The sequence below is a fragment of the Lissotriton helveticus genome, chromosome 2_1, assembly GCF_964261635.1.
Source record: "Lissotriton helveticus chromosome 2_1, aLisHel1.1, whole genome shotgun sequence".
Lineage (NCBI taxonomy): Eukaryota > Metazoa > Chordata > Amphibia > Caudata > Salamandridae > Lissotriton > Lissotriton helveticus.
Window position 1 is genome coordinate 1,949,929,434 of NC_136059.1, and position 26,884 is coordinate 1,949,956,317.

The following is a 26,884-nucleotide window of genomic DNA, read 5'->3' on the forward strand; positions in this document are numbered from 1 at the left end:
GTAGAAGAATTTTATTCACTCGTAATTTCCAGCATGTGTCCGTTTTCTTATTTGTTTCTCTCATTAATTTTCTCTTGGTTAGCATTCAAAGTACTTCTGATTAAATTCGTGCCGTTTCTCGTGTCTAGCACTTTATTTTAAACAAACATGAAGCAGAGATGAAGTTCCTTGAACTAATTTCCTGCAGTTTGCTATGTGTTTCTTTGCATTTCTCAGCTACTTTTGCTCGTGGTTTAAACTGCAGCCATTTCAGACGTAGTTCAGTTCAATTGTAATCGCCACTTTAGACAGGATTCTTTTCGCTATAATTTCTGGTTGTTTTCACCAATTCTCACTGCGCTGCGGCTGTTTTCTTCTATTCTTACTGCTCTGCGCTTTTATTTTCTTACAGCTTACTACTTGTCACAGTTAAAATTGCGCCGTACTGCCAGAAATGAGTAATGTACTCACAGTTTTTTGTTGCTTTAAATTCCTTTGAGTTTTTCTTCAATCATCTGGTTTCAAGCTTCCTCTGACAATGTTACTGGCAGTAGATAAGTTGACCGTTGTGGGTTCTTTTAGCGAGGTGTAGCTCAGGCTGTGTTTGATGGTTTCTTCCCTGGTCTGGTCAGCAGAAAACGTCGCCAAAATGTTGTATGTTGATGCGAACAGATGATAGATACTTCATGTTGGTTACATATAGATTTAATGTAGGACACAGCCGAGCACAAGCCTCGCCAGCTGACCAGACCACCAACTGACACTAGTGGAATTCTCCAGGTAGAAGTCAGAACATACATAGGCATTGTGGTAGAGAGAGAACAAGAAAACACTAAGAAAGGACTAAGACAAAAGACAACCATATTGCATTAAGAATCAATGTACAACACCCACCTTTGACGTTGGTGTGTGAAGCCTTCACCCCCCTAAGTTCATTTTCGGTTTTCAAAAGAAAGAGTGTTTTGTATTGGCTTCCATTGAAACTCCTGTTTTTGCAGAGCTGAGTCATATTGCAGATGGGAGGAACATTCACTTCTCTTTTCAGCAGAGGTCACAAGATTCACAAAACCCATAGCTTGGGAAAAAAAACAAAGCACTGTGCGCTCTGTCATTACCACGATGTGCTGCCAACTTAGTCACTTCCTGCAAGCTGCCTAGGCTGCAGCATGGATGTTTTTCTCCATTCCATGTGCACATCTGGACGCATTCTGCTAGTACTGCTGTCGCTGATATATTTTTTGTTTCCTTTCCTCCTTTTAGGTGCTGCTCCTCTTTCTAGGAACTGGAAAAGGCCAGGAACCCGCTTCTGCCTGCGTCGCAATGCTGCAACCCAACCTTGCATGATTTCCTGACTAGGAAGACAGCACTTCTCCCAAGATTCCGACGATACAGTGGTTTTTGAGTGGATTTTAGCTGCCCCGGTTGCTTTTGTTGTGTGTGCTCTTGACTTGCCCATTCACATCTTTTGAAGAGACAGACTGGTCACCATGAACGTGACAAGCTTGTTCTCCTTCACTAGCCCAGCCGTGAAGCGGCTGCTGGGATGGAAGCAGGGAGACGAGGAAGAGAAATGGGCAGAGAAAGCAGTGGACGCTCTGGTAAAGAAACTCAAGAAGAAGAAAGGTGCCATGGAGGAGCTGGAAAAGGCATTGAGCTGCCCGGGGCAGCCGAGTAACTGTGTGACCATTCCCCGTTCTCTGGATGGGCGGCTGCAGGTGTCCCACCGCAAAGGACTGCCGCATGTCATTTACTGTCGCGTATGGCGCTGGCCGGACCTCCAGAGCCACCATGAACTCAAGCCGCTGGAGTGCTGCGAGTTTCCCTTTGGCTCAAAGCAGAAGGAGGTCTGCATCAATCCATACCACTACAAGCGAGTGGAGAGTCCTGGTAAGTGTTCTCGCGCACACCCACACAGCACATCAGTCTAGACAGGCACGGGGATGCCATAATTACCGACGTTCAGATGTCTAGCATGTCTTTTTGTGTGTGCTCCAAATTACATATTTTTGTTGCTGAGCTTCTGCAGGAAAATGTCCTTTTGTCTTTCATTATCCCCTTGTGGACAGCTCAAATCTCCTTGCTTTTGTGGAAGGTTGCAGTGTATTCACACACTGGGTTAAGCCTGTAAACACTACAGAGTTTGAATTGTTGCTGTTTTTCTTTAAATGTGCTACTTGCCTCTGTTCAGTGTTTTACAGTCTACTTGAATGCCCTGGCAGATGAGCCAGCCGGTGTTTTGTTCCCAGTGTCTGAGCCTGAAGAGTGGTTCAGCATAGGTCTAGGCAGTGGGGGAGCAAGACACCAGAAGCTGCAAGAAATAAACACACTAGAAAAGGAGAAGCATAGTGAACCCAATAAAGCAGCCACCACATAAATCCTCATGAGAGATGACATGCAAAGCCCACTTATTTTGTGGGCTGCAGTTGCGGAGTACGTCCAGCTTGAAGTACTCCGCACCTCTGTGTAGGGAAGTGAGTGCGTAAGAGTGACTGGTGGAGAGTAAGACAGGTGGGAAGGTGGAAAGAGAACAAATGACAGCCCTGTCACTACCCGGCCTAAGGAGGCTGCTGACGGTGTTGTCCAGTGGAAAATATTTTGCCAAGTGTTGTATGTGTGGAACGTGCACACCACAGCTGTAATTCCAACGTGGGACTTCGCATGGATCGTACGTAGCCGTATGATAGTAGTCCGAGTTATTCACTGTTGAGTTGAACAGTGAAAGTTATGTGCCTCTTTACATTAAAAGCTGCAGAGACACTCATTTTGATGAGCGTAGGGTTTAGAAATAGATTACTTGCTAATTAAAAAAATGTTAATTGTTGAGACCGTTATCTGAGGATTTGTGCCCTGTTACAAAGGTGTGTGCCCGAGCTCCCTATTAAAGTGCTTTTAATTATACCCTTCTTACACCTATGTGCAAGGGGGCAGTGCAAATAAATACATTTCTTGGAGGGTCTTTTTTGTTAAATTAAGCAAAGCAGCACCTCTCCAGTAATTGATGTGCTGCTAAATGTATAGACCTACTTTTTTTTTCTCAGATGGATTTTTATAGAGACCTTAAAAACTTCTTGTTGCACCAGCTTTAAAAGTTGGTGTAGACCTTTTGAATGAAATATGAAAGGAGAAAGTGTGCAGTTTTAAGAAATTCGCCAAAAAACGAATCATTGTAGAATTCCAACGTGGAAAAAGAAATAGCAGATACATTTAAACAACGGGGGCTAACTCGATTTATTGAATCATGGATTTGGGCCTCTGGCTATTTCTTATAAAGAAGCAGCTTGTCTGTTTTCAAAACCGTACATCAAATTGTCTGGGTAAGCCAAGGGGTACTTGAGATTCAATCATCTTCAGTTAACATGTACATCAGTCTAGTATATTTAAGAATTAACTTTAAAGATGATCATTGATAATGTATTTACACTTCATCTCGTCTCTTAGAAACGTGCATCACCTCTATGTTAAAGAGGTGGTGCTGTGCTGTAGTTGGAAGACCGTGCGTACTGGACAAAACACTGTTCAGTTAATAACAGACTGTGTAATACAGTGCAGAAATATGGCTGTCGTAAATAGGGCAATGAGGATTCCACTGTTGATTTTCCACGTAAAAGCCCATCCTTCCCTCACTTTAAAAATTTTTTTTATTTATAAAGCGCGACATGCATCCCACTGTGATATCGCGGTGCTAGTGTAGCCGGAGAGTGATGAGTCAGTTTAGTCTAATTGAGGGCGGTAGCGGCAGTGTCACACAAACTGCTCAGTTTCCCTTTTCAAGGTCCCAGTTATGTCTTTGGCATCTCTCACTGATCCTTCTAGTCATTCTTTCTTTGATTCTCTGCTTTCATAATCCCACCTGTGTCTCCTGGGCAGTTTCCCCTCTCCCTAGCCTGCACTTGGTACACTTAAAAACATTTTTTTTTAACATGGGGCTATGTTGACATGCACTATATTTTCCACACCCTTTTAACCTAATTCACTTTTTTATTGTCATCCATTTTGTGAACTGTTTGAATGACACTTAATTTAATTCCCTTGCATTTTACCCATTTACATGTCAATTCTGTTTGGCACAAGGATGGGTGGCTGTTTATCTACCTTTCTGCGCTTCTTGCTCCTCCATTTCTCACAAGATATAGCCACCTCTTCCTTCGATGCAGAGCTGAATGGCATGTTGTGTTTCATACAAATTTGCCCAGGTGGTTGGTGTGGTAATTACTATACTATAAGATGTATACAATGGAGATTTCATAGGTGGAGCTCCCTTCAATTTCAGTACCAAATTATTTTCCTAAATCCCCAAACACGCAGTTCTGAAGTGCTGCAGTTGTAAAGGAAGATTTTGCACTGTTAGCATGTAAGCAGGAACTTGACTTCTGCTCGCACCATATAAAATGGGATCTGTAGTCTCTGGCCAGCTCCTAGTGGCTTCTCTTCTGAATTAATGGGCATTAATTCACAGTATGCCTTTATAGTGTGGCATAGTTGTTCCAGATATTTAAATCCCTTGGCTCTGTGGATATCCCACAAATCACTCCCTCGAAAAATCCTTTTTCGAAGAATCACATTTTATATATTTGGGTGGAAAGAGACAGCGTTTGCCAAGCAAGTGATGATGTGGGGATTCTTTAATGCATTGCCATGTTTAGCTGTTGAAGTAAAGTAAAAAGTTACTCTCGCAGAGTTACCCTGTTACGCATCAAGCTTTGATACACAATATGCCAACAAGTTAGACCTTTCCTGGAGCATAACCACCTTAAGTGGATTCCTGACATGATTTGTGCTATACAGGATTGCAGAAAAAAAAAGTACATCCTCCTAATCTTAGGTGGATTTACATGTTCGCATATTTGACGTTCATCTAGTCATCAAGTCCTAACTGCGAATGGAACTACCTTCATTTTAAAAGTAACACATGCACATTTTACCTACTCATTATTTGTTTAAAATAATTACAAAAAATCGGAAGTGCAGGCTGTTCTAAAGGGTTAATGGCCACCACATAGAATCGTCAACCACATAGAATCGTCTGTTGCCTCTGTTTTTGCATCTGATTTGGGTTGCATGTGGGAAACATTGATCCACCGAGACTAAGCAACGAGCAATGGTGGGTTGCAAGGGTTTTTTACCTCCAGGTATTTGGGGGCTACATCTTTGATGCATCTGTATGTGTAGTTGAGATTATTTAATACCATTTTGCCCTTGACTGGGAGCCAATGCACCTACCCGGCCGAACATCAGACCTCATTTTCCTTGCCTCCCCGTTGTGTTTTCCTACCTGCATTCCCTACCCCCATTTACCATTCCACCCTCTACCTCTTCACTCCCCATAAAACGTGTGTACGCGCTAATAATCTCACATTATTTTGTACTCTCATGTTTCTTCTTTTCTCCTTTGTCTATGTAATTATGGAACCTGTAACTCACTGATCCTCGTGTAAAGCGCTCTGATACCTCCTGGTCTAGCCAGCGCTATATAAAACTTTGCAAATAAATAATCTTTTGAGTATGCTTATGACTGGTTCATGGCTATAAAAATGAAATAAATAAATAAACTATATTTTGATATGTATGAACAGAAGGTGGCCATTTTAAGGAGGTGTTAGTGGCTTAAGCACAAGAGTTTAGTTTTTGAGATTCAGTTTTAGGCTGTTATTACTTAGGTATACTTAGATACTGGTGAAGAAGTACATTTTGTATTGAAATTGGTCTGGATAGCCTGTTATTTGACGGTAGATAAGCGTGTCTTCTGTGTGGGAGTGGTTCTGGAGCTAGAGGGACTGGAGGAACTCTGTCAGTAGTTTGCATATGTTGATGCCTAGTGATAATTCACCTTTCAAGTTGTAGGTTAGTGCAATCCTGATACCTAATGTCGCAGAGCTTTCAATTTACATAAGGGTGATGTGAGTAGTCGTACTGTGTATTATAGCTAGCCCTCCCTCACTGCCTCGAAGATTGTTATGTGTGAGAAAGGATAATTGGGTTCAAGGTGCTCCAGGGAAGTGAGGGCCAGCGGATGGAAAGGCCTTGGAGCCAAATCTCCTATGTGGCTAGAATTTCCAGATTGTAGTCTGGTAAGTTCATGTATATTGACTGTTTCATATCTGAGCTAGCGTTTGACACTACATTCAAGTAGGGTAACAGTTTTAGCTTTGTTAGTGTGTTACCAACTTGTGATTGTTGTGTGGCATTCTTGAGCTTTCATTGTTAAAGATGATCATGGATAGCTCGTAGTCTAGACATTGCTCAGGGATATTATTTTCTATTTATTTGTTATGCACAGCTACTACCAGACACAAATTTTAGTTTCAAACTGTAGGTGGGAGGGAGGGCAAAGTAGGGGTGCAGCAGAAGACTGAGGAGGGGCGGGGCTCCACAGGACAAGTACAAGAACCAAATAAGGGAACACATTTCTCAAGTTCAGACGAGCATTAGGTATTCAGAGAGAGATTGTTTCCGAAATGTCCTAAGAACGATTGAAAATCTAGAGCTGGGGCATTTTTCAGTAAGGGGGAAGATCTTCCATAGTTTAGGCTCCGCAGTGGTTAGGCTTTTCCACCGAGTCTTTTTCTTGCAATTTTTTAGGTGACAAATGTAATCTTGTCATACGAGTGTAGAGTTCTTTCAAACTTGGTTGAAACGAAAAATTAATAATCCGTCTATTCATATATTTAATCTGTGCATAAGAGTAGGGCTTTATAGTGATTACCTTTTTATGTACCTTTCCTGACACACACACTATTAAGTCTAGGGGGAAACAATGTATTTTTATTACCATGGATTTCTTTGCTGGGTAGGGTATGTCTTACAAGTGTATTGTTTAAAGACCAGGTTTTAAAAGATAGGTCTTTCCAATGGATTCTTATGATAAAATAGCTATAAAAAAATATAAAAAAATAAACAATTCCTTGATAACGATGTGAAGATTCTGACAAAGGCGCTCCCATTTAATTAATATAGTATGAAGGAATGCGTTAGAAGGCTAGTAGGGGTTGGTAGAGCAGATGAGTGATAACGTCTTTTAACACTCTGGTGTGTTTTGTCAAAATGTGGCACCCAAAACTCACAGCGTATTGAACCCACATGCAGATGAAGGGCGCCTGAGCTCATGGACAAGCACCTGCACCTAACCTGTAACGTGGAGTGGATGGTTGCCATACCAGGTTAAATTACTATAAGGATGGCAATAGCTGGGGTTCAGAAGACATTCCTAGAGCATGAATACCAAGAAAATATAGATAGTTGCCATCTGATTGAACATAGATATTCATCTTGGATGACCACCACCATGAAAATGTAGTGCCTTTCTTATAGGCCAGTTCATTAGCTCAAGGTCCTTTCAGCTAAAAGAATTGTGGCTTACAAAACTTGTCTTGTGTACTTCAAAGGCTTGGTGATACTTTCCGGAGCCTAGATGAGGGACTGTCCGCTGATGGGTGTGGGGAGGACTGTACAGATACTTAAACTTGACTCACACTATGGGGTCCTTGTGGTAAGATCGATTGGAGAGGCTTGAGGAGTTGAAGGTGCAGCCCTGAGATGGAATCATACTGCTGATGATTAGTTGCAGATGAAGTGGGGGGAGCAGGGGCACAGATAGACATCCAGGAGAAATTGGTGTTCCCCGTCGGCAGAGTCCTGTCTGTAAGGTGTATTGCAGGTGGCGGGCCCAAGCCTACTACAGTAACATCAAGCGGCTGCAGCAAGGAAGTGAAGGGTGCTGGAATCAGGAGGCCCTTCATAGTAGATAGCTGAGGAGGCAGGTCAACCGATTTATCAAGCAAGAAGGTGACTCATTGGAGCGCCAAGTATTTTTGCCACTGGTTCTTTAGGATGGACGGGGTCCGTATGGCCACAATACTGTTTGTGTGTCTTTTCTAGACAGGTCGGCAAGTAAGATGACAATGCACAATCAGTTATCCAGTTCTTGTGTCACAGGTATTGGGCCGCTGGCAGCAAACTGGGAAGTCTGTGGGTCTTTAATTTGATTCAGTTGTTCATTTCTTAGGTGGACGGACATTGATAATGGATATTGCTATCAGCTAAATTAGTGGTCCTTGTGTTATTGACAGTGGAAGCAAGAGTCTGAGTCGGCCATGAAGTGTTTTTAATCTGTGACTAGTGACTTTGCTTCATTTATATACAGCCAGTGCATTTAACTGACGTAAACCTGAAGTTTGTATAACATAAGTATTAATGACAGACAGGTGTTATTCGACTGAATTGTCCCAGCGTTCCCCGTCAATATCTACACTTTATGCTTTAGGACACCATGCACTGAGTTCCCCCAAATGTAATTCTTTACCTACAGCTATCTATTTCTTAGCTACATTTGGTAATAATAGCTATTCATTTTTGAAAAATATGACTTAAATCAGCTACTTTCTCGACTCCAATATCTTAATAGATCAGGATTTATTTAACCAAATTTGGTTTGTACATGAATATCCTCAGTGGTCATAAAGATCTTGATACCCTATGTGGCAAATTACTAATCCTTAATATTAAAGGTATACCTAACTGACACGGTTTTCAGTTGATAGGCATTTCCCCCATTTTTTCTTTTTTAAGTTGTTTCTTGGGAAAAAATATTATAGTCCAACCTATTTGCAAAATTCAGGACTGATAGATAAGTTGTCTACTCTTTGGTCATTGGAAACGGATTGGGCAAGGGCAAACCCCATGACGTTTGCCTATGCTTTGTTTGGAAGGCTAGAACGATGAAAATATGGGGGCTGGAAGCAAGATTGTGTTAGTAATGTGTCTCCACCTATTTTTCCTGACTTTTTATCTGTATTGGGTAAAAACTACTACACTTCATAAATGAAACCAGCAAGTTGATAGCAAATAGACAGGCATGAAGAGGGTGTGGAGGTCTTGAGATCCTTCACTCCGCTCCAGCTTGAGGAATACAGAGACTAAAGGTTCCAAGATAAGCAACTGTAATGTAGTTCCTATCTTCCCAATAGGCTCTGCGCATTGGAATAATACCTACAGCAGTAAAGGCCTAGGCCAGACGTTAACTAGGTCTACTACTGTCGATACTAGACTTAAGTTTTGGGTTTGCCAGCATAGCTCAGAGTTCGCTAGAAACTTTCTCGAATGTTCAGGAAAGAATTAACTCCCCTGATTAGACAAGAAGGGATTTAGTTTCTGACAACCATAGAACATGACAACTTTGCTCTCCCCTAATCAAGAGTGTATCTCCAGAGTCGTGTGAGCACAAGGCAATTATTTTACTCAGTCAGTACGTGCATTCTTAGTCTCATCAGATTGTAGAGAAAAGGAAGAGACGGGCGTGTTCAATAAAAAGGTGTTATTTATTGATCAGTCTCTTTTCTCGTACAAGAGAAATGGATCGATATTATTGCAATACTTATAGTTAAGTAAAGTGCATACATTAAAAGCAATAGTATAAAATAATACTGTAAAAACATTGATATGGTTTCTGAGCCATATGATGTTTAAAATGATTAAAATATATTTACATACACATATACATTTGACTAAACGTACTCAACTGGTGTTTCTAAATACGCCTACCCCGTGTACCTGACCTAAGTCTAATGCGTGGGAGGGAATAGAAAGTTACAGTTTAAGTTAAGTTTGTTTTTGCCAAGTGAATAACTAAAGAATTCTCTGTGAGGAGTTATTCAGTTCTGTACCTGGAAGTTAGGATGAATGAGGAATGGTATCTCTTTCTCTGCTCTCGATATTCCAGGCTGCCTGCGAGGGCTGCCCGAAAGCGCCGGTGCTGGGTCTCTCGGTAGGAGATAGCAGCGCGTCTCTCAGCGCGTCAGGAAGGCGGGGCTGCTGCCAGCGGGGTCTGCTCTGCTTCTGGGCTTCGGCAAGTATGGCTGCTCCGTCTCGTCACCACGCGTGCGTTTGCATAGGGCAAGATCGGCAATATTTATACCTTAAAGGTGCCGAGATTGACGTAAGGATGGACATAGATACGTCAATAAAGATGTCATACGACTTGCTCGTTAGCACATTCTTTTACTGAAGTTCTCTGTGAAATCAAAACAATGGCCGCACGGATTTTCCAGGTTGTCATAGGTTTGGTTTGTTATGAGAACGTCGTATGCCTTATCAGGGGCTGGAGGAATGTCGCTTGTCTAATTAGATCTCAAGCGTTATGACCTAATCAGATAACACGTTCCTGTGCCGTAGTGTGACTGCGTCAGATAACGGTATCTGCATCATGGGGGCTTTTCTTGCCTCATGGGCTGACTGTTAGTTAACTTGATAGTTAGTTTAACCAGAATAGGGTCAGGAATAGGGGGATCGATTCAGAACCTATAGGAATACATGACACCCACTCCACGCTAACTATGGTCATATTTACTAATCTATGCATAGTATAACATAGTACAACATACTATAGAGTATAGTGTATACCTCACCACCCCAAAATACATAAATGCATTTTGAAATTTTCAAATATACTGAAAAATTGCAGTCATATATATTGTATGCACTTAAGCTATGAATTAAACGCTAAAGTAAACACGCATTTGTAGACATTATTGCTTATTTGGTATATGAGAAATACACATGAAATGGCTCTTAATATGGCTATACAGAAAGAAAGTTCGAGACCATTTCATCACATAATAAAATATTTGTGAACATACCAGCGGGCAACTAAAGTTTATAAAGTATCTAAAAATAGAAATCTTAGTTCTCTAGGAATAGTTTCTTACTTTAAGCAGAAGATAAGTGTCCCGAAAATTTTGTAAAAAATAATTTGGGGCTGCTAAAAAATTGTTGTCCGTGAACTGGTGGGAAAAATTGTTCATGTGACTTTATTTTTAAAGTTGAAGGCCGAATTCAGGGAACGCCGTGTGCGAGCTTGCTCAAAAGTCTCTATTTCTGTTCTGGAGAGAACATCATATCATTAAGGCTTTCGAAAAAACTGTCAACAGCTTCATGGGAAAGTTCCACTAAGTCGGAAATAGGTGTAACCATGCATTCGTGCGCATGATTGCCTCCATTGACATTCTGATTCGCTTTGCTGACAGAAGGTCGTACCTGATCGATGCTGCTTTCATCTTGAACTTCACTACTCTTCAATCGTAGTGGTGAAGATTCCACGAATGCCGTCATCAGGATTGGTAGCCTTTGAGGGCAGCACAAAGCGTGAACCTTGGTAGGAACCAACAATGTATCTGCATCCACTGGCGCATCAGATTGTAGCGTCAGACAGGTGTCTAACGCGCATTCTTCTCCGCATAGCAGACACCTCAATACAGGTAAAACACATCTTTGCCACATTGGTCGAAATGATAGAAACCAAGTCATGTTCAGGTCTCTAAGCCGGGAGAGTCCCAGGATTTTTGATATCCGGTCCCGGTATCCAATGGCTAGGATTGTATCTTCCATTGTCGCGAGAGTTTGATCTGTGACATGGGTTGCCATAACGAAAAATAAGGACTAAGAATAGGATTCCTGCAATTAGTCCCAGGATCAGGGGAAGTCCGCCAAAAATCGAATGGACGAAATCTGGAAAAATACCCAGTATGGCTTTGAATGGTGTTAATGCCATCGAAAATACTGTCTTAAATACCTTTGAGACCCCAGTGGTATCAGAAATATTTAAGATTTCGCTCAGGATTTCCGCGAAATGTACGGGGGAATTAGTTGATAATAATGTATGTATCTCTGCAGTCGTCCTTGCGACTTGTAGATCATACGTTTCTTTTGATGACGTGAGCCTTGTAGGCGTCTGAAGAAGCACTGTTTTCATTCTGCTTAAAGTATCTATTCGAATAGAAGTAATTTTCAAACTGGGCCATGCCCTTGCCTCCCTGTCTGGAAAGGAGCTGGGGAACAAAGAACGTCCACAGCACTTGACCTTCGCAGTCGTAGTGACTAGATAAGGAGTCCCGGGCATAAGACTACAACATTTGCGGTCTACAATAAGAATGTAACTCCCATTATAGAGTCTTTGAAAGAACGGTTCTATTTCAGTTGCAGGTGCGCCTTGCTGGTGACATGAAAGGTTGTATGAATTCCCTTCACAGGCTCCATGCAAACTAATTCCGTTACACAGAAGCGTGCCGCTTAGTGACATGGCACAATTGTTGCCACTAAGAAACACTTTCTGTCCTTTATTACTGACACATGCATGTGAAATGGGCAGGTTCCAAGTTGTTTTAAGGTACCCCTTCCCCAATTTCTCGTACATGCCAGCCTGTATATATTTTTGGCAGTATTGAAACCTGAAGGTTGAGATTGGAATATTTATGATTCCGTGGATTATCCATTCACTGACAGGTCGTTCTGACATTGTCATTGGTAATCTTTCTAGTTTTTCAATGCTCAAGATTGTATAATCAGCACCCTTTTGCGCCATACCGATTTGTCTATCAGTAAGGTTAAAGATTTGGAATAGTGACGTTGTGTTGATTAAACGCCAAGGCACATAGCCTGAACGCAGATTTTGTAACGTCCAGCCAAGCTGTACAATAGAACGCAATTGTGACTGACCATGTTGTAATAACAGTAAGTCTTGCGATAATATATCGATTGCTGAAGACACAATGCTGTCCAATGAAAAAATTCTGGAGGACAGAGTCATTAACCCATTGTCCACTACAGAAAGTGATTTTTCCAAATTAATACGGTCAATTTCCCGTATTCTCTCTGCTGTTTCAATTTGATTAACCTTCCAGGCCTCATTGTATGCTGCATATACAGAGGCTGCTCTGAAACGCTTTTGACGCTGTTTGCGTGGTCCCATTATGAAATCACGCAAGTCAGCACCATCAGTAAGTAAAGTTAGGTGTTGCTTAATTTCAGGCAGTGTGGAAGTTTGTAGCCACTGAAGGCATAATTTGCCCACACTGTAGGTTGTTATTATCCCTGGGTGATGTCTTTGGGGATATCTAGGGTCTGGCCTGGTCATCTTGAACCCCTGTGTTTTATTCAGGAATCTGTCTTGACAGTTATTTGTATCTGTGGGCCAGATCAACCATTGTTTCCAATCAGGATGTGTTCTGTTTTGGTTTAATATATGGTTTACGTCTATCTCTTCATCCGTATCAGAGCTATTGCTAAACATTGTTGGCTTTGGAATAGACGGTTTATTTAAATCTTTGATTTTGGCTAGGCCAAGACAGGTGGTTTGTTGAACAGTGTCATTTAAAAATATCATTTGTTCTGGGATCATGCAAGCTCTAAACAAAGCTTCTAAACCCTGTACTTGCCATTCTTTTGTACCCCAAACACTTTTCAAATCAACATTTTTGTCCCAATAATCAAATCCAAAAGTATTCATTTCTTCGAAGAATGAATCTGAATATATCAACTTTGTGTTGGTTATCATGGTTTTCATCCCTGTCTTGTTTGACAATTTAAAATAGAATGTTTCAGCATTACTTGTGTTAAAACCTGAAAAATATGAATATTTGTCGTAAACGGTTCTTGAGCTCCCTTTTGGAGGTGTTGCACAATGTTCCCATTGATTATAATTTAAAACATTTCTAGGTTGTGCAGATTTATGTAAAAAGTGATTACCATAGTGGTTATAGCAATACATACTGTCATAATTTGTAGAACCTTGCAAATAATCATGTTTTGTAAATTTAGCAGACATTACTAAATCAGACATCATGTTATTAATGCTTTCGAAGTCCCAATCATCAGCAAATGAGTTTGGTTTTGCAAAGTCACTCAAGGAGATCTTAATTTGGTGTGGATATTTTAGGATCTCGACCGGACCATAAATTTCATAGTCAGTGTTGTCCCAGGCTACCCCACCAGGTATAGGATTGGCTGTGAAGTTGGCTGAAGAAAGTTCTCTTTTCTCGACGTGTGAAGATGTGTGTGGTTTGAGGACCAAGTTGATGTTCTGACTTGCTGTGTCCATTTTAGCATATTTTCCCTCAATGAAGCGTCCCAAAGTTAATATCATGATGAGCCAAAGTATGAGGATAAATGCACCAAAACCCACCCAAAATTCAATCCATGGAGAAATCAGATATGTTTCTTTCAGTTGGTTCAAAAGTTCCTTAGCTTTGTCTTTAAAGGATTTTGATGATGGCTGTGTCTTTGATTCACTGAGGCTTTCAGAGGAATCATCGAAGTTGATGAAGTAGCCGGATGCAGTTCTGTCAATTGTTCCAATTGCTTCAGGATTTTTGTTGCTTGCATTTTCACTTGGTACTTCATTATAGATTGGTGTGTCTCTGCTAAATGTTTTTATTTGGGTTTTCAGAGGTCTGAGTTCTATTGCATTGTTGCATAGTCCTTGTTGTTCTTCTGTAGGCGTTTCGAATGTGATGAGCCTCTTTGTTAGGACCTCTGTACTGGTAGCAAACCTTGGTGTTCTGCTACTTATTGGGAGTCCACTTGGCCTACTGTTTGTTATCGGCCACATGTTGTGGTTTTACCAGGTCGATGGATACAACTCGGTTCTCCTTTTTACCAGCAAGTGGCGGTAGTACAACTGATCTTGTCCCGTTGACAGACAAGACAGGAACTGCTTTTCTGTAAGAAGGCCCAAATTTCTTCTTTACCGCGATCTTCTCCCTGACTAGATCCCCGACTTTTGGAATCCAGACAGGTCTTGCTGGGACAGGTGGTAAATCTTCAGTGGTTGTTGGCTGTTGTTTCAACTGTATGTTGCTCAGGTCTTTTCTTGTTTTGTTTAAGTCCTGCAAAATAGCCAAACGGTCTTTGACATCAAAGCTTTTTCTTTAACCACTGAAGTCTGACTGTCGAGGTCAGAGATAATCATTCTAGTTCCAAATAATAATTCGTACGGACTGAATCCCTTCAGAGAATTTCTTGGCAAGTTATTTAGACTACGTTGGACACTTATTAGATGTTTGACCCACCCAGCTCCCGAACCTAATACCTTTGCCGTTATAGATTGCTTTATGTCACGGTTTTTTCTTTCAACAATTCCGTTCCCCTCAGGGTGAAATGGACAAGAGTACCGCAATTGCACGCCCATACTGACCATGGCCTCCTTATAAGCCCGAGAGCTAAAAGCAGGACCATTGTCCGAATGCAGCATGCCAATTGCGTATGTGCCGATAAAGACTCGCAAATCTTTTATAACAGTTCTGGCGTCAGCCGTTCGCTGGGGCCACATCCATATAAATCTCGTGCATGAGTCCACTGCAACCAAGATATATTTATAGTTACCATCCCTTTGTAAGGGACCGCAGTGGTCTAGATAAACACAGGCTAATGGTTTATCCGAGATTAGAAGGGGCGTCTGCACTGGACGTCTCACCGTTGATACTTTCATTTTTTGACATATTTCACATGCTAGAACATAGTTCCTTGTTTGTCTTCTCATTTGTGGCCACCAGTATCTCTGTTTTAATAATGATACTGTGGCTGAGACGCCAGCATGGATAGAAGCAAGCCCTTCGTATGCCGCTATTAGTCCTAACCTATGTTCCATGTTTGGAATTGCCCTATCCCCCACTCCAGGGATTCGAGCAAAAGGAACATTGTTTGCATCCGTTATGTATGAGTATTTTACTGGAAAGCCTTTAGGGAGTGGTTCTATCGAATCCTTTTCTGAAGCGCTGACAGCTTGTAATATTTCGCTGTCTATTTTTGTTTTTGACCGGGTGACGGCAGCTACGGAAGCCGTTTGCACAGCTGCCTTCGCGGCCTCATCAGCCAATGAATTCCCTGCAACGTGAACGCCATCACGTTGATGACTCAGTGTATGTATCACGTGAGTCTTTGGTAGTTCTTTTTGTAAAAGAGCTACTTGTTCCCAGAGCATTTTATGCTTAATTGTGCCACCTTTCGCATCCTTGAAACCATTCTGAAGCCAGATCTGCAAGTATTCATTATAAGACTGAACGCAATAATACGAATCGCACACTAAGAGTGTGGGGAATTCTCGATCGGTATTTTCAAGCGCCATCTTGAATGCTAGTAGTTCAGCTCGCTGAGCTGTACAATCTCCTAGGGATTGTGTTTTAGTGAGGGTTGGTTTAAATTTCCCTTCGTGCCAACGACCTTTAACAATCGCGCACGCAGCACTGTAAGCTTGTTTACCCCCTACTGCGGGTTGTGCTGATCCGTCTGTATATATTATAAAGCCGTAGTGATCTAGAGGCAGAATTTCGGTTGGCGGAGGACATTCAAATTCATATTGGAGAAATTCTTGTGTTTTTAAGTAAGGATCAAATTCGTACACCACGTCTGTTGCAGCAAGAGAGTTAGCCCATTGTATCCATCTTGGATGGAGTGCTTTAGCATTTGGAATGCTTGCCTTTGTTACCGCCTCTAAGGCTGGTATTGGTGTCACGATTACTATTCGTTTGCCTTGTGCCAGGGCTCGTTCTTTTGCTATAGCTGTCTGTGTTGCTGTAAGAATTTTTTCCGTTGGGCTAAATTTCATTTCAGCCTTAGTGTACAAGTGTGATTTGAATGCAATTGGTACCTTTTCTCCCTCATTAGAGGTTAGGTATGTGAATCTGCATCTCCCTGGGATGACTCGAATCACAAGATTGCGTGTGTTATCACGTGTTTCTAATTTTGTTTTAATTAGCATGTCTGTTTGTAAGGATCTCAAAATCTCTGTGTGTGTTTGAGTCCAATTGGATCTTTTAAAGTCTGGTTTAATTAGATCATAAAGGGGTTTGACCCTTTCTGCGTAATTTGCAATGTATGTTCTTCCGAAATTTAGGAAGCCTAGAATTGACTGTAGGTTTTTTAGTGTTCTAGGTGCTTGGATTACGGCACATTTCTCTAGGAAATTGTCTGCCAGGCTTTTACCTTCACTTGATAACTCATATCCTAAGAACAGGACTGTCAGATGGGCAATTCTGGACTTTTTAAAGTTGAATTTGTAACCCTCTGCTGCGAACCCAAGTATTATGGTGTTCACTCTTTTCAAGTGAGTATCCAAGTCATCGTCTGTTAAGTAAATGTCATCGACATAAGATAATGCTTCATCATCATATAGATGTAGTAATTCTGTTACTCTCGCTGAGAATACCCCCGGGCTGTTCTTGTACCCCTGGGCTAACCGACAGAATTGCTTTTGAGTGCCATTTACTGAGAATGCAGTTAAATATCTGCTCTCTGGTGCTATGTTTTGACAAAAGGATCCATTGGAGATGTCCAAGGTTGTTTTGTATTTTTTGCGCACTATGTTATTCATTAGTGCAGCACTGTGTGAGTTTTGCACTGCAAAGGTTTTGCAACATGTGTTAAGGTGTCGGTAATCCAAAACTAGACGATATGAATTATCTGGTTTGGAGACCGGAAACAAAGGATTGTTCATTTGTGAGGTGCAAGTTTCAATCACCCCCTGGTATTCTAGCTGATCTAGTATTTCATTTACCTGTTTTTTAGCTTCTTGCTTAATTGGGTACTGCCTTTGTGCAGTAGGTTGTGATTTTAACTGGATTTTGTGAGGAGGAGAATCCTCATCCCATCCTACATGATTTTTATATAAAGCAGGTGCTAAGGCCACTGCCCACTTTCTAGCAAGTGTGTATTTTTTATGAATCGGGATTTGATTCGAGAAGGCAGGCATAATTACTTCTTCGCCATGAGGGCACTCCCTGACAAACTCTGGTGGGCAGTCTTTTTCAGCTAGAAGGATGTCATAACCCTTGGAGAGGTTATCCCAAAATAGTCCCCTTATTTTCCTAGTCTTATCTCCCTCTATACGTAATGTTATCTCGTATATCTTGTGGGGTTTGCTAACTCTGGTGTCTGCAGTTTCCACTTGAAGATATTCATTCGTGTCCACTGTCTCCAGATGATTCATAAGGACTTTGCGAGCTATGCTCACTTCTGCTGCGCTGTCTAGCATTGTCTGAGCCCACTCTCCGTTTTTCAGTTGTGTCCTCAGTATTCTCGGCATTGTTAACTACCTTGATACTGGCTACCTTCTTTTTTGGGAATTGTAATTTCTTTTTTAGCTGAGCAGGTTCCTTGTCTTTGGACTTGGTGTGCTCTTCTCTTTGTTCTGATCGTCCTCTTCTTTCCGATTTCTGCGAGGAATTCTGAAAAGATTGAGAGGGACGTGTATCAATGTCTTGATATCTATCAGGTTTTTTTAATATTATCCCTATTTCTAAGGTTATATCTTTTCCCAGAGGGGTCACTCTGGGGTGACCTGTGTCTCTGGTTCGGAGATTTCTCCCTTCGCCTAGGAGACCTTCCTCGGGACTGGAATTTCTTTTCTTTTGGATTGGATTGTTTGTTTCCATCCCAGTTCTTTTTTGGTGAATTATTATTAAAAAATATTTTTTCTGGACTTTCAGTCAGTTGCGGTTTTACTGGTATTCCACCTAAACTATCTCTACCTAGTTCCTCATAGGATTTTTCTATGATTCTGGCAATTTCAGCTGGTTGGTCTGCTATATCTGTCTCTTTTAACCTCTGGCGGATCGCCACGTTTGCTGCTTCACCTTTTATATTGGCTAATAATATAGCCGAGACCTGCTTGAAGTCTTTCAGTAATTTCATACCAAGAGTTAAAGCTGGTTCTGGACCGTATTCATCTTGAATTTGTTTTAGCACATCTGGTATTACCGAAATGGATGGAACACCGTGCGTTTTTGTGTAGATTGAAGCAAAGACTGTACCCCAAGTGTCACAGTCCTCTATGTGTGGTGCGATTCCCATTGGGAGACATATAGTCAGAATCCTGTGTTTTTCTAGCGGGGTGGTGTCAGGAAACACCGCCTCTATTTGGGTGATTTTCTGTGCCAACCAGAATGGTATTTGTTCTCGTTTAGCCGGAACTTTACCTAGGCAGGATTGGATGTTCTGTGGTGTGATTTTATTTGTGTTCCCCTGGTGAGGGGTCAGCTGTGGAAGTTTAATCGCTGGCTGAATTGTTGAAGTCCGCATTACATACTGGACTAATTGTCTATGAATTTTTAGTAATTGTTTTAGCTGTATTAACAGCTCTCCAGTAGACATTCCTTCGATGTCTGGGTGTGGTGTGTATCCGGCTAAGACCGGCCACGTTGCTCCTGGTCTACCTAAAGGACCGAGCCTTGTAATGTGATTGTTATGTATTAGGGCGCCATCAAATAAGAGCAAATGCTCTTGGAATTTGAGTGGTACTTCCACCTCCTCGAAAGGAGTGTAAATGTCGGGTGGAACCTCTATTTTGTAATAGTGGAAGTACTTTGTTACAGCATTTGCTGCTGGAAAATGTATCCATGTATAGTATACCTCTGTCTGCCGATATTCGTGTGCCTCAATTACGAATATGACTGTGCCACCTCTAGGTGTCAGTCCATTTTCTATAAGTTTTAAGGTTATAGATTTCCTTTTGGCGACCGAGATGAGTATTATATCCCCGTCCGCATCTAGTGCTGCAGTATCAGCTGCTACTATTTCAGCTGCTAATCTAACTGCCTCTCTTTCTTCATCACTGTCTCCCATTTTACCGACAGGATGGTATTATGTTTGTTTGCAGATCAGGTTTCTTATGGAACAAAGATTAGATGCACAATATTTTGGAACAGTGTATCCTTCAACGTTGACTATACCAAGAACCTTACATAGGAGTTCCCTCCTGCGAGGTTTTGGAGGATATCACCTTTCACCCACTCCAGATGTCTTTGGAGTATTTGGGAAAAGGGGTCTGAGTGAGAAAGCACGACTGAGTTACTCTAAATGTCTTACGTTAATTTTATCGCCCTTTCCAAACACGTTGGGCGCCATGTAGTGTAGTTCCTATCTTCCCAATAGGCTCTGCGCATTGGAATAATACCTACAGCAGTAAAGGCCTAGGCCAGACGTTAACTAGGTCTACTACTGTCGATACTAGACTTAAGTTTTGGGTTTGCCAGCATAGCTCAGAGTTCGCTAGAAACTTTCTCGAATGTTCAGGAAAGAATTAACTCCCCTGATTAGACAAGAAGGGATTTAGTTTCTGACAACCATAGAACATGACAACTTTGCTCTCCCCTAATCAAGAGTGTATCTCCAGAGTCGTGTGAGCACAAGGCAATTATTTTACTCAGTCAGTACGTGCATTCTTAGTCTCATCAGATTGTAGAGAAAAGGAAGAGACGGGCGTGTTCAATAAAAAGGTGTTATTTATTGATCAGTCTCTTTTCTCGTACAAGAGAAATGGATCGATATTATTGCAATACTTATAGTTAAGTAAAGTGCATACATTAAAAGCAATAGTATAAAATAATACTGTAAAAACATTGATATGGTTTCTGAGCCATATGATGTTTAAAATGATTAAAATATATTTACATACACATATACATTTGACTAAACGTACTCAACTGGTGTTTCTAAATACGCCTACCCCGTGTACCTGACCTAAGTCTAATGCGTGGGAGGGAATAGAAAGTTACAGTTTAAGTTAAGTTTGTTTTTGCCAAGTGAATAACTAAAGAATTCTCTGTGAGGGGTTATTCAGTTCTGTACCTGGAAGTTAGGATGAATGAGGAATGGTATCTCTTTCTCTGCTCTCGATATTCCAGGCTGCCTGCGAGGGCTGCCCGAAAGCGCCGGTGCTGGGTCTCTCGGTAGGAGATAGCAGCGCGTCTCTCAGCGCGTCAGGAAGGCGGGGCTGCTGCCAGCGGGGTCTGCTCTGCTTCTGGGCTTCGGCAAGTATGGCTGCTCCGTCTCGTCACCACGCGTGCGTTTGCATAGGGCAAGATCGGCAATATTTATACCTTAAAGGTGCCGAGATTGACGTAAGGATGGACATAGATACGTCAATGAAGATGTCATACGACTTGCTCGTTAGCACATTCTTTTACTGAAGTTCTCTGTGAAATCAAAACAATGGCCGCACGGATTTTCCAGGTTGTCATAGGTTTGGTTTGTTATGAGAACGTCGTATGCATTATCAGGGGCTGGAGGAATGTCGCTTGTCTAATTAGATCTCAAGCGTTATGACCTAATCAGATAACACGTTCCTGTGCCGTAGTGTGACTGCGTCAGATAACGGTATCTGCATCATGGGGGCTTTTCTTGCCTCATGGGCTGACTGTTAGTTAACTTGATAGTTAGTTTAACCAGAATAGGGTCAGGAATAGGGGGATCGATTCAGAACCTATAGGAATACATGACACAACAGCTCGGTAGGAGATCAGATAGTGGTGGTATTGACCAGTGCTGGTTTGGCAACTATAAAATGACTATCCTGACAAAAGAAGATTGAGGCATAGTGATCTTGGCTGACTCAAGATGCGATGAAAAATACTAGAACAGTTAAGGAAGGCAAATCTGCAACACCCAGTTTAGGCCCTGGGATGAGCCTTCTGGTTGAACCCGTTCAATCTCAATTCAGAATCATTAGAACATAGAAATCAGCCAGCCTGTAGGTGTTATACTGTCACTAACATGCTTGCTCTTCACAGAGCTGTCTCTATCTGAAACCTGGGTAAAAATTTAAAAGTAATGGAAGGAAACCTACTCGTCAATTCTGAAATTTTAAAAGTGCGGAAATGAGCACTCGTGACTTCATTCTATTCATTCTGCTATGTTTAAAGACAGGGGTCTTTAAACATAGCAGGCCCACTATTCTGGTTTCCAAATTCGGGAAGGATTATGACCTTCGAAGGTAAAATGCCAGAGGTCAAGAATGAGTAAATTAAAGCTTTTATTTTAGATACTCTTCTTCATCATAATTTGCTTTGGATTGTTCTACTGAATATTGAGGCTAGGAATATCAAGATACACTAATATTGTGGGCAGAATATTGAAAAACAAAATATCAAAAGGTAAGTGCATATAGAGAAAGTATATAGATTTACTATTTTAACTCTACATCGCACATACCAGTATCAATGGGCTGGAACCTTGGAAGGCTGGGAGAAACAGCAAAGGAGGAATTGAGCACTGAAGATCTGTGCTGTGACCTCCAGAAAGTGAAGAGGATTTTCATTGGCGAGTGGGCATTGTCAAGAGCACATATCATCTTTGGATGTAGGGTGGGAAACATTCCAACAATGCTAAAGGAGAAGAATAGCTTGTGGCTAAAACTTGATTAGCCCTATGTTGTGCACAGCGAGCTTTGCTTTTTAAATCATGTCAGCCCCCCGGAGTATGAGATTTATTCCCCCACCGGTGAGTTTTCAGTGTACATCCTGAGGGGTTAGTGTACACCTAGCAAAGATGACACATTGTACATCTTATGGTAAGGTTAGCCCCACCTCAGAAGCTGCTTTAAGACCAACATCTATCTCAACACGAGATCAACTTAGGACCTTTTACTTTTTAAACATTGGGATTTTGTCATAATTTTACTTATAATTCTGTTGGTATCACTAAAACGTTTTCCTCTGCTCATGTTATAGTGTGGATGTTTTTGGAGAGCAGGGATTACTTCCAAAAATCGTGGAAGAAGTGGTGGAAGAAGTGGTGGATGAGGGCATTTACTGCTCATGAAAAATAGTCTACAAATGCAGGATATTTGTGATCAGGACTCGATTTGCCATATTGGTAATTGAACTTTCATGTTAAACCATCTCAAGATTGAAGTAGGGTTTCTACAGCAAATTTCAGCAATTTTAACAATACATGCTGGATTCTGGAGAGTGTGGAATCCCAGGAGAAAAACCACAGAGAACATGCCTGCCCTCTGGGGTTTGAAGAGTAACAATGTACACACAAGGGCTTTCTCTCCTCAGTCGCCCGCAGTGTGCTGGGGAATGGAGATTTTGGGGGAAACTGTAGATAAAATGTGCTAACTTATACCATAGAACCTGTATATCCTGTAAGAATCCGTCTGTGTTGCACTTAAAGTGGAGTAATGATATAGCAGATTATAATTTTAACTAAGTATGTGTTAGTTGAATGCCACCTATGGTCACATCCTTTTGGCTCCAGCAAAAAGAAGTAGAATTTCCCTCTTGCATGCCTCTCGAACTTGTCAAAGAGGAGAAGCCTTCATGGAAGATATGGTCAAAACCTTGAGATTCATGGTCACACTGAATTTGGACATTCGCACAGAGTCTCAGTGCTAGTCTCAGTACCCCACTGCCCTGATATTATTTTCAGACACTGAACCATGCACACCTCCTTACAAATGTACTGCATTACCCCAGCTTGTTTTGCTTGTCTTGCACTTGCCAGGCTTTCATGCATTCACTGAATGCTTCACAGCACATACAGAGCCATACCCAAAGGAGGCAAACGCTGTTGCCTGAAAGCAAACACATTAGGCCTTTCAACACACTGCCACGGACGTTTACTGTGCTACACATGCACTGCTCTTCATATACTGCCTGGGCACATCAATGTTTTCTAGAGTTGCAGATTGCACTGCTACCTGAGAGGGTTTCCTGGCATTTAGCAGGTGGGAATCTAGCCAAACCTAGAGCGTTGTAGGACTACTCGAAGAGCCAGGTCTTTATCTTCTTGCATAATTCCAGTAGTGAAGAGGAGGCTCTTATGTGTAGCGGCAAATAGTTCCACTCTTTAGGGGCGCTATAGGAGAAGGCTAGACCACCAAGTTTGGATGTCTGTATGCCTGGGATATATGCAAGTAGTAGGCAGGAAAAGCTGAAGTACCTGGAGGCTTTGTGAAAGCGGATGTGATTGTTGAAGTTGATTGCTGAAGTATGCTGGGCCAGTGTTATGTAAAGACTTGAAAGTGTGGGTGAGGAGTTTGAATTGTGCTTGTTTGTGTATGGGGCGCCAGTAGAACTCCTTTAGGTTTGGTGGGATGTGAATGACGAATGGGAGGTTGAGACTGAATCTGGCTGAGGAGTTCAGAATGGTCTTTACCCTTCCGGTGAGTTTTTGGGTTTCGCCTGCCGAAGGCTGCGCTCTGCGCAGCTCTTCAGCGCAGGTGAAATCCTATGTCGTCAATAAGGACTCCTGGAACGTCCCCCGGCTCTCATTGGTTAGCTCCATAAATGAAGGCTAGCCATTGGGTGCCGGATCTGTCCATCAAGGCTGGACCAGATTCGGGGGCGTTCCGGAGATTTTTTCCCAGGGCGGAGTTACGTTTTTTGCCGTTCCCTCCCCTTTCACTGAAAGTGAATTCAGATGCGCTGTCCATTCCCGCCCCCTCCGTGTGCCTTTCCGCCCCCTTGCTGTCCTGTGCACGTTTCCCGCCGTCCGTGTCCTCTCCCGCCCCCTCCCGCCGTCCGTGTCCACTCCCGCCCCCTCCCGCCCCCTCCCGCCGTCCGTGTCCACTCCCGCCCCCTCCCGCCGTCCGTGTCCACTCCCGCCCCCTCCCGCCGTCCACTCCCGCAGCCCGTGTCCTCTCCCGCCCCCCTCCCGTCGTCCGTGTCCCCTCCCGTCGTCCGTGTTCTCTCCCGCCCCCCTCCCGTCGTCCGTGTTCTCTCCCGCCCCCCTCCCGTTCGTGCAACTCGAGTCAGCTGTGCCCATCAGCGAAAACAGGCAAGAGAGAGACTCTGAAGTCGGCAGTCAGGTAAGTTTTCTTTTTTTTTTTAAACTTTTCTTTTTAATGCCCCCAGCCTCTCATTCCAGCGCTTCCCCACCAAATCCCCCCCAACCCCTCCGCAGCCATTGTGCTGGATGTTGGGTGCGGACACAAGCAGACGACTGGAACCCATCCACCCACTCCCACGGGACTCGCACAGAGCACGAGGAGAATCCATCCACCCACCCCCAGGGGACTCCCCCACGGCACCAGAACTCATCCTCCCACTCCTAATGGACTCACCCACAAATCCGATAAAACTCCATCACCCACTCAGCGTCAGGACTCACCCACCCACTCCAATGAAACTCACCCACAGCTCCGATAGAACCCATCCACCCACTCCCACGGGACTCACCCACAGCAACAGGAGTCTTCGTCCACCCTCTCCATTGGACTCCCCACGGCACCAGAACGTAGCGTCCCACTCGCAAGGGACTGGGACTTACCCCAAAGTACCAATTTAACCCATCCTCCCACTCCCAAACGCCTCACACACAGCACCGACAGAACTCAACCACCCATTCCCATAGGACGCAGCACAGCACCAGCACATACCCGCACCTCCCACGGGACTCACCCACAACAACTGGAGAACTCACCCATCCATGTCCATGACTCACCAACTGCACCGCCGACTCACCTGGAGAACTCACTCGCCCACAGCAAGAGAGGGCTGTGTTGTCGCCCACATACTGACCGATAGGATAATTCACCCACTGCCATTGCGCCCACCTACTGTTCACGCAGGACTGACGCCCCCGAAGGCTCACCCAACACCCCATCTCCACTCAGGGGAGGTCTCCCCACTCCCGCGTGCACTCACCTAGCGCCTTGAGTAGCTCATCGAAGTTCTCCGAGTGCTTCATCTTCCATTTCCCGTTGAAGTTTTCAGGATGGGTCCGGGGCTGTGCGAGGCCGAGGGCTGGTGGCAGGTGCGCCCGGGGAGGTGCCTCCTAGGGCTGGCTTCTCGTGCCCTGTGGCGGGGGTCTGTGGGCGCAGCACCCTGATATCCCTCTGTGGGCACCCTTTCAATCACCCGAGCACCAGCCCCTGTCTGCGGCAGGGCGAGGACCTGTGCCTCTGCAGTGCGGGCCGCTCCCCCGTCTGATCTCCGTGCTGCGGTGCTACAGTCACCGGTCTGTGCTGCCCGCAGCCGTGCCCGCTGGCTGCTTCCTGGGAGAAGGCGACTCGGCGTGGACGCTGTACCCTCTACCGCGCTCCAAGCGCCATGTGTCTTTTTATTCCTCGCCGAGCCCCGGCCTCCCAGCTCGAGTCCCTGCCCCCTCGGGGAGGAGCCCGCCAACAAAACCTTTCTCCATCCCACCTGTGGAGTTTGATTCTCCCCACCCCCTTGTTGTCCCCCTCTGCACCCTCTCCCCACCGAAAAGAAAATCTATCTATTTTAAGGTGACACTTAAGACTGCGGGTGGCTGCTGTGTCTGCAGATCGCCCTGCTTCCTGCGGCGCCTGGTCAATGAATGTCTTTTCTTCCTGGTGAATGCCTCGCCTGCCTCCCGGATTCCTTCTCCCCCCCGTCTCCTGATGGGGTTTATTCACTCCTGTCATTTCTGCAGTTAATCTGCCCTCGAGTCTTGGCCAGAGCTTACCCTGGGTGGCCGGTCTGGCTGGGGGCTAATGGCCGGCAGGAGCGCGGCTTGACGACTGACTCTGCCCCAACCCAACAGACTATGAGGTTATGGAGACACTGGCCGGAGAATGGCTCTGATCTAGCCCTGCAAGCACTTTTTATCACCATTAACTCGTAGTCACTACAGTCTTCAACAGCACAGTCAGTTAGCTCAGTACAGGGGGGTAGTAGCTCTGTTAGCGCCTAAAAGCAGCACTATTTAGCATTCGGCGCTAAAGACGTCTGACATCCACACATAGGTAAACACAATTATCTAGGCACGTGGCTTTTTACTCAAATGACTAAAAGATGTAATTCATTTGCACTCGAATAAATGAGTGACTGAAACCTTTATATCGAAGGCAGTGAAGCGATTCGCCTGTAGTCGTCCCTGCTAAAGAAGATAAGCCTTGGTGGTAAGAGGTTTTGCGGGCACACGCGAAGTGCGGAGTCAAGCCTCTGTAGTCTCAGCAAAGAGGCCAAAGACTGTACTTCTGACAATCTGCGCTGCTCCCGATGCTTCCTGGCTTATTTTTTTTGCAGTGAGCTCATGAAGCGGAGGCCAGAGGTGACTCGGATAAAAGCATGACCCAAAAGTGATCAATTTAACACGCGGCCTGGAGGCGGGAGACTCGACACCTAAACACGGAAGTGAATCGGCAACTCCAAACCCTGTGACTTGTGACACCTCAGTCTCCACTAGTGCCCAGAGTAGTGCTTAGATGTCATTCATTTGGCACTACGGTCCAGAAAAGACGGATTTGACCGAATTCGGGTCCCACTGCTGTATGGAAAGGGGCTGCACTAGAGGGATTACATAACACGACGTGTGGCGCTTTTGATCGGGCAGTGTGTGCTGCCCAAACACTGGGCTGTGTATTGTGTAGATAACTTTTATCTTCCCATCT

At 43.6% G+C, this 26,884-nt stretch overlaps 1 protein-coding gene across 3 annotated transcripts in view; it reads left to right on the forward strand.

The window, feature by feature from the left end:
* Nucleotides 1–26,884, forward strand: part of SMAD1 (SMAD family member 1) — a 258,254-nt gene that overhangs the window by 94,099 nt on the left and 137,271 nt on the right. For all 3 annotated transcript variants that reach the window (XM_078676885.1, XM_078676884.1, XM_078676886.1), the window contains one exon: nt 1,240–1,866. In XM_078676885.1, the coding sequence (XP_078533011.1) occupies nt 1,467–1,866 (400 nt within the window). In that variant the 5' untranslated portion in view covers nt 1,240–1,466. The remainder of the gene's footprint in view (nt 1–1,239; nt 1,867–26,884) is intronic.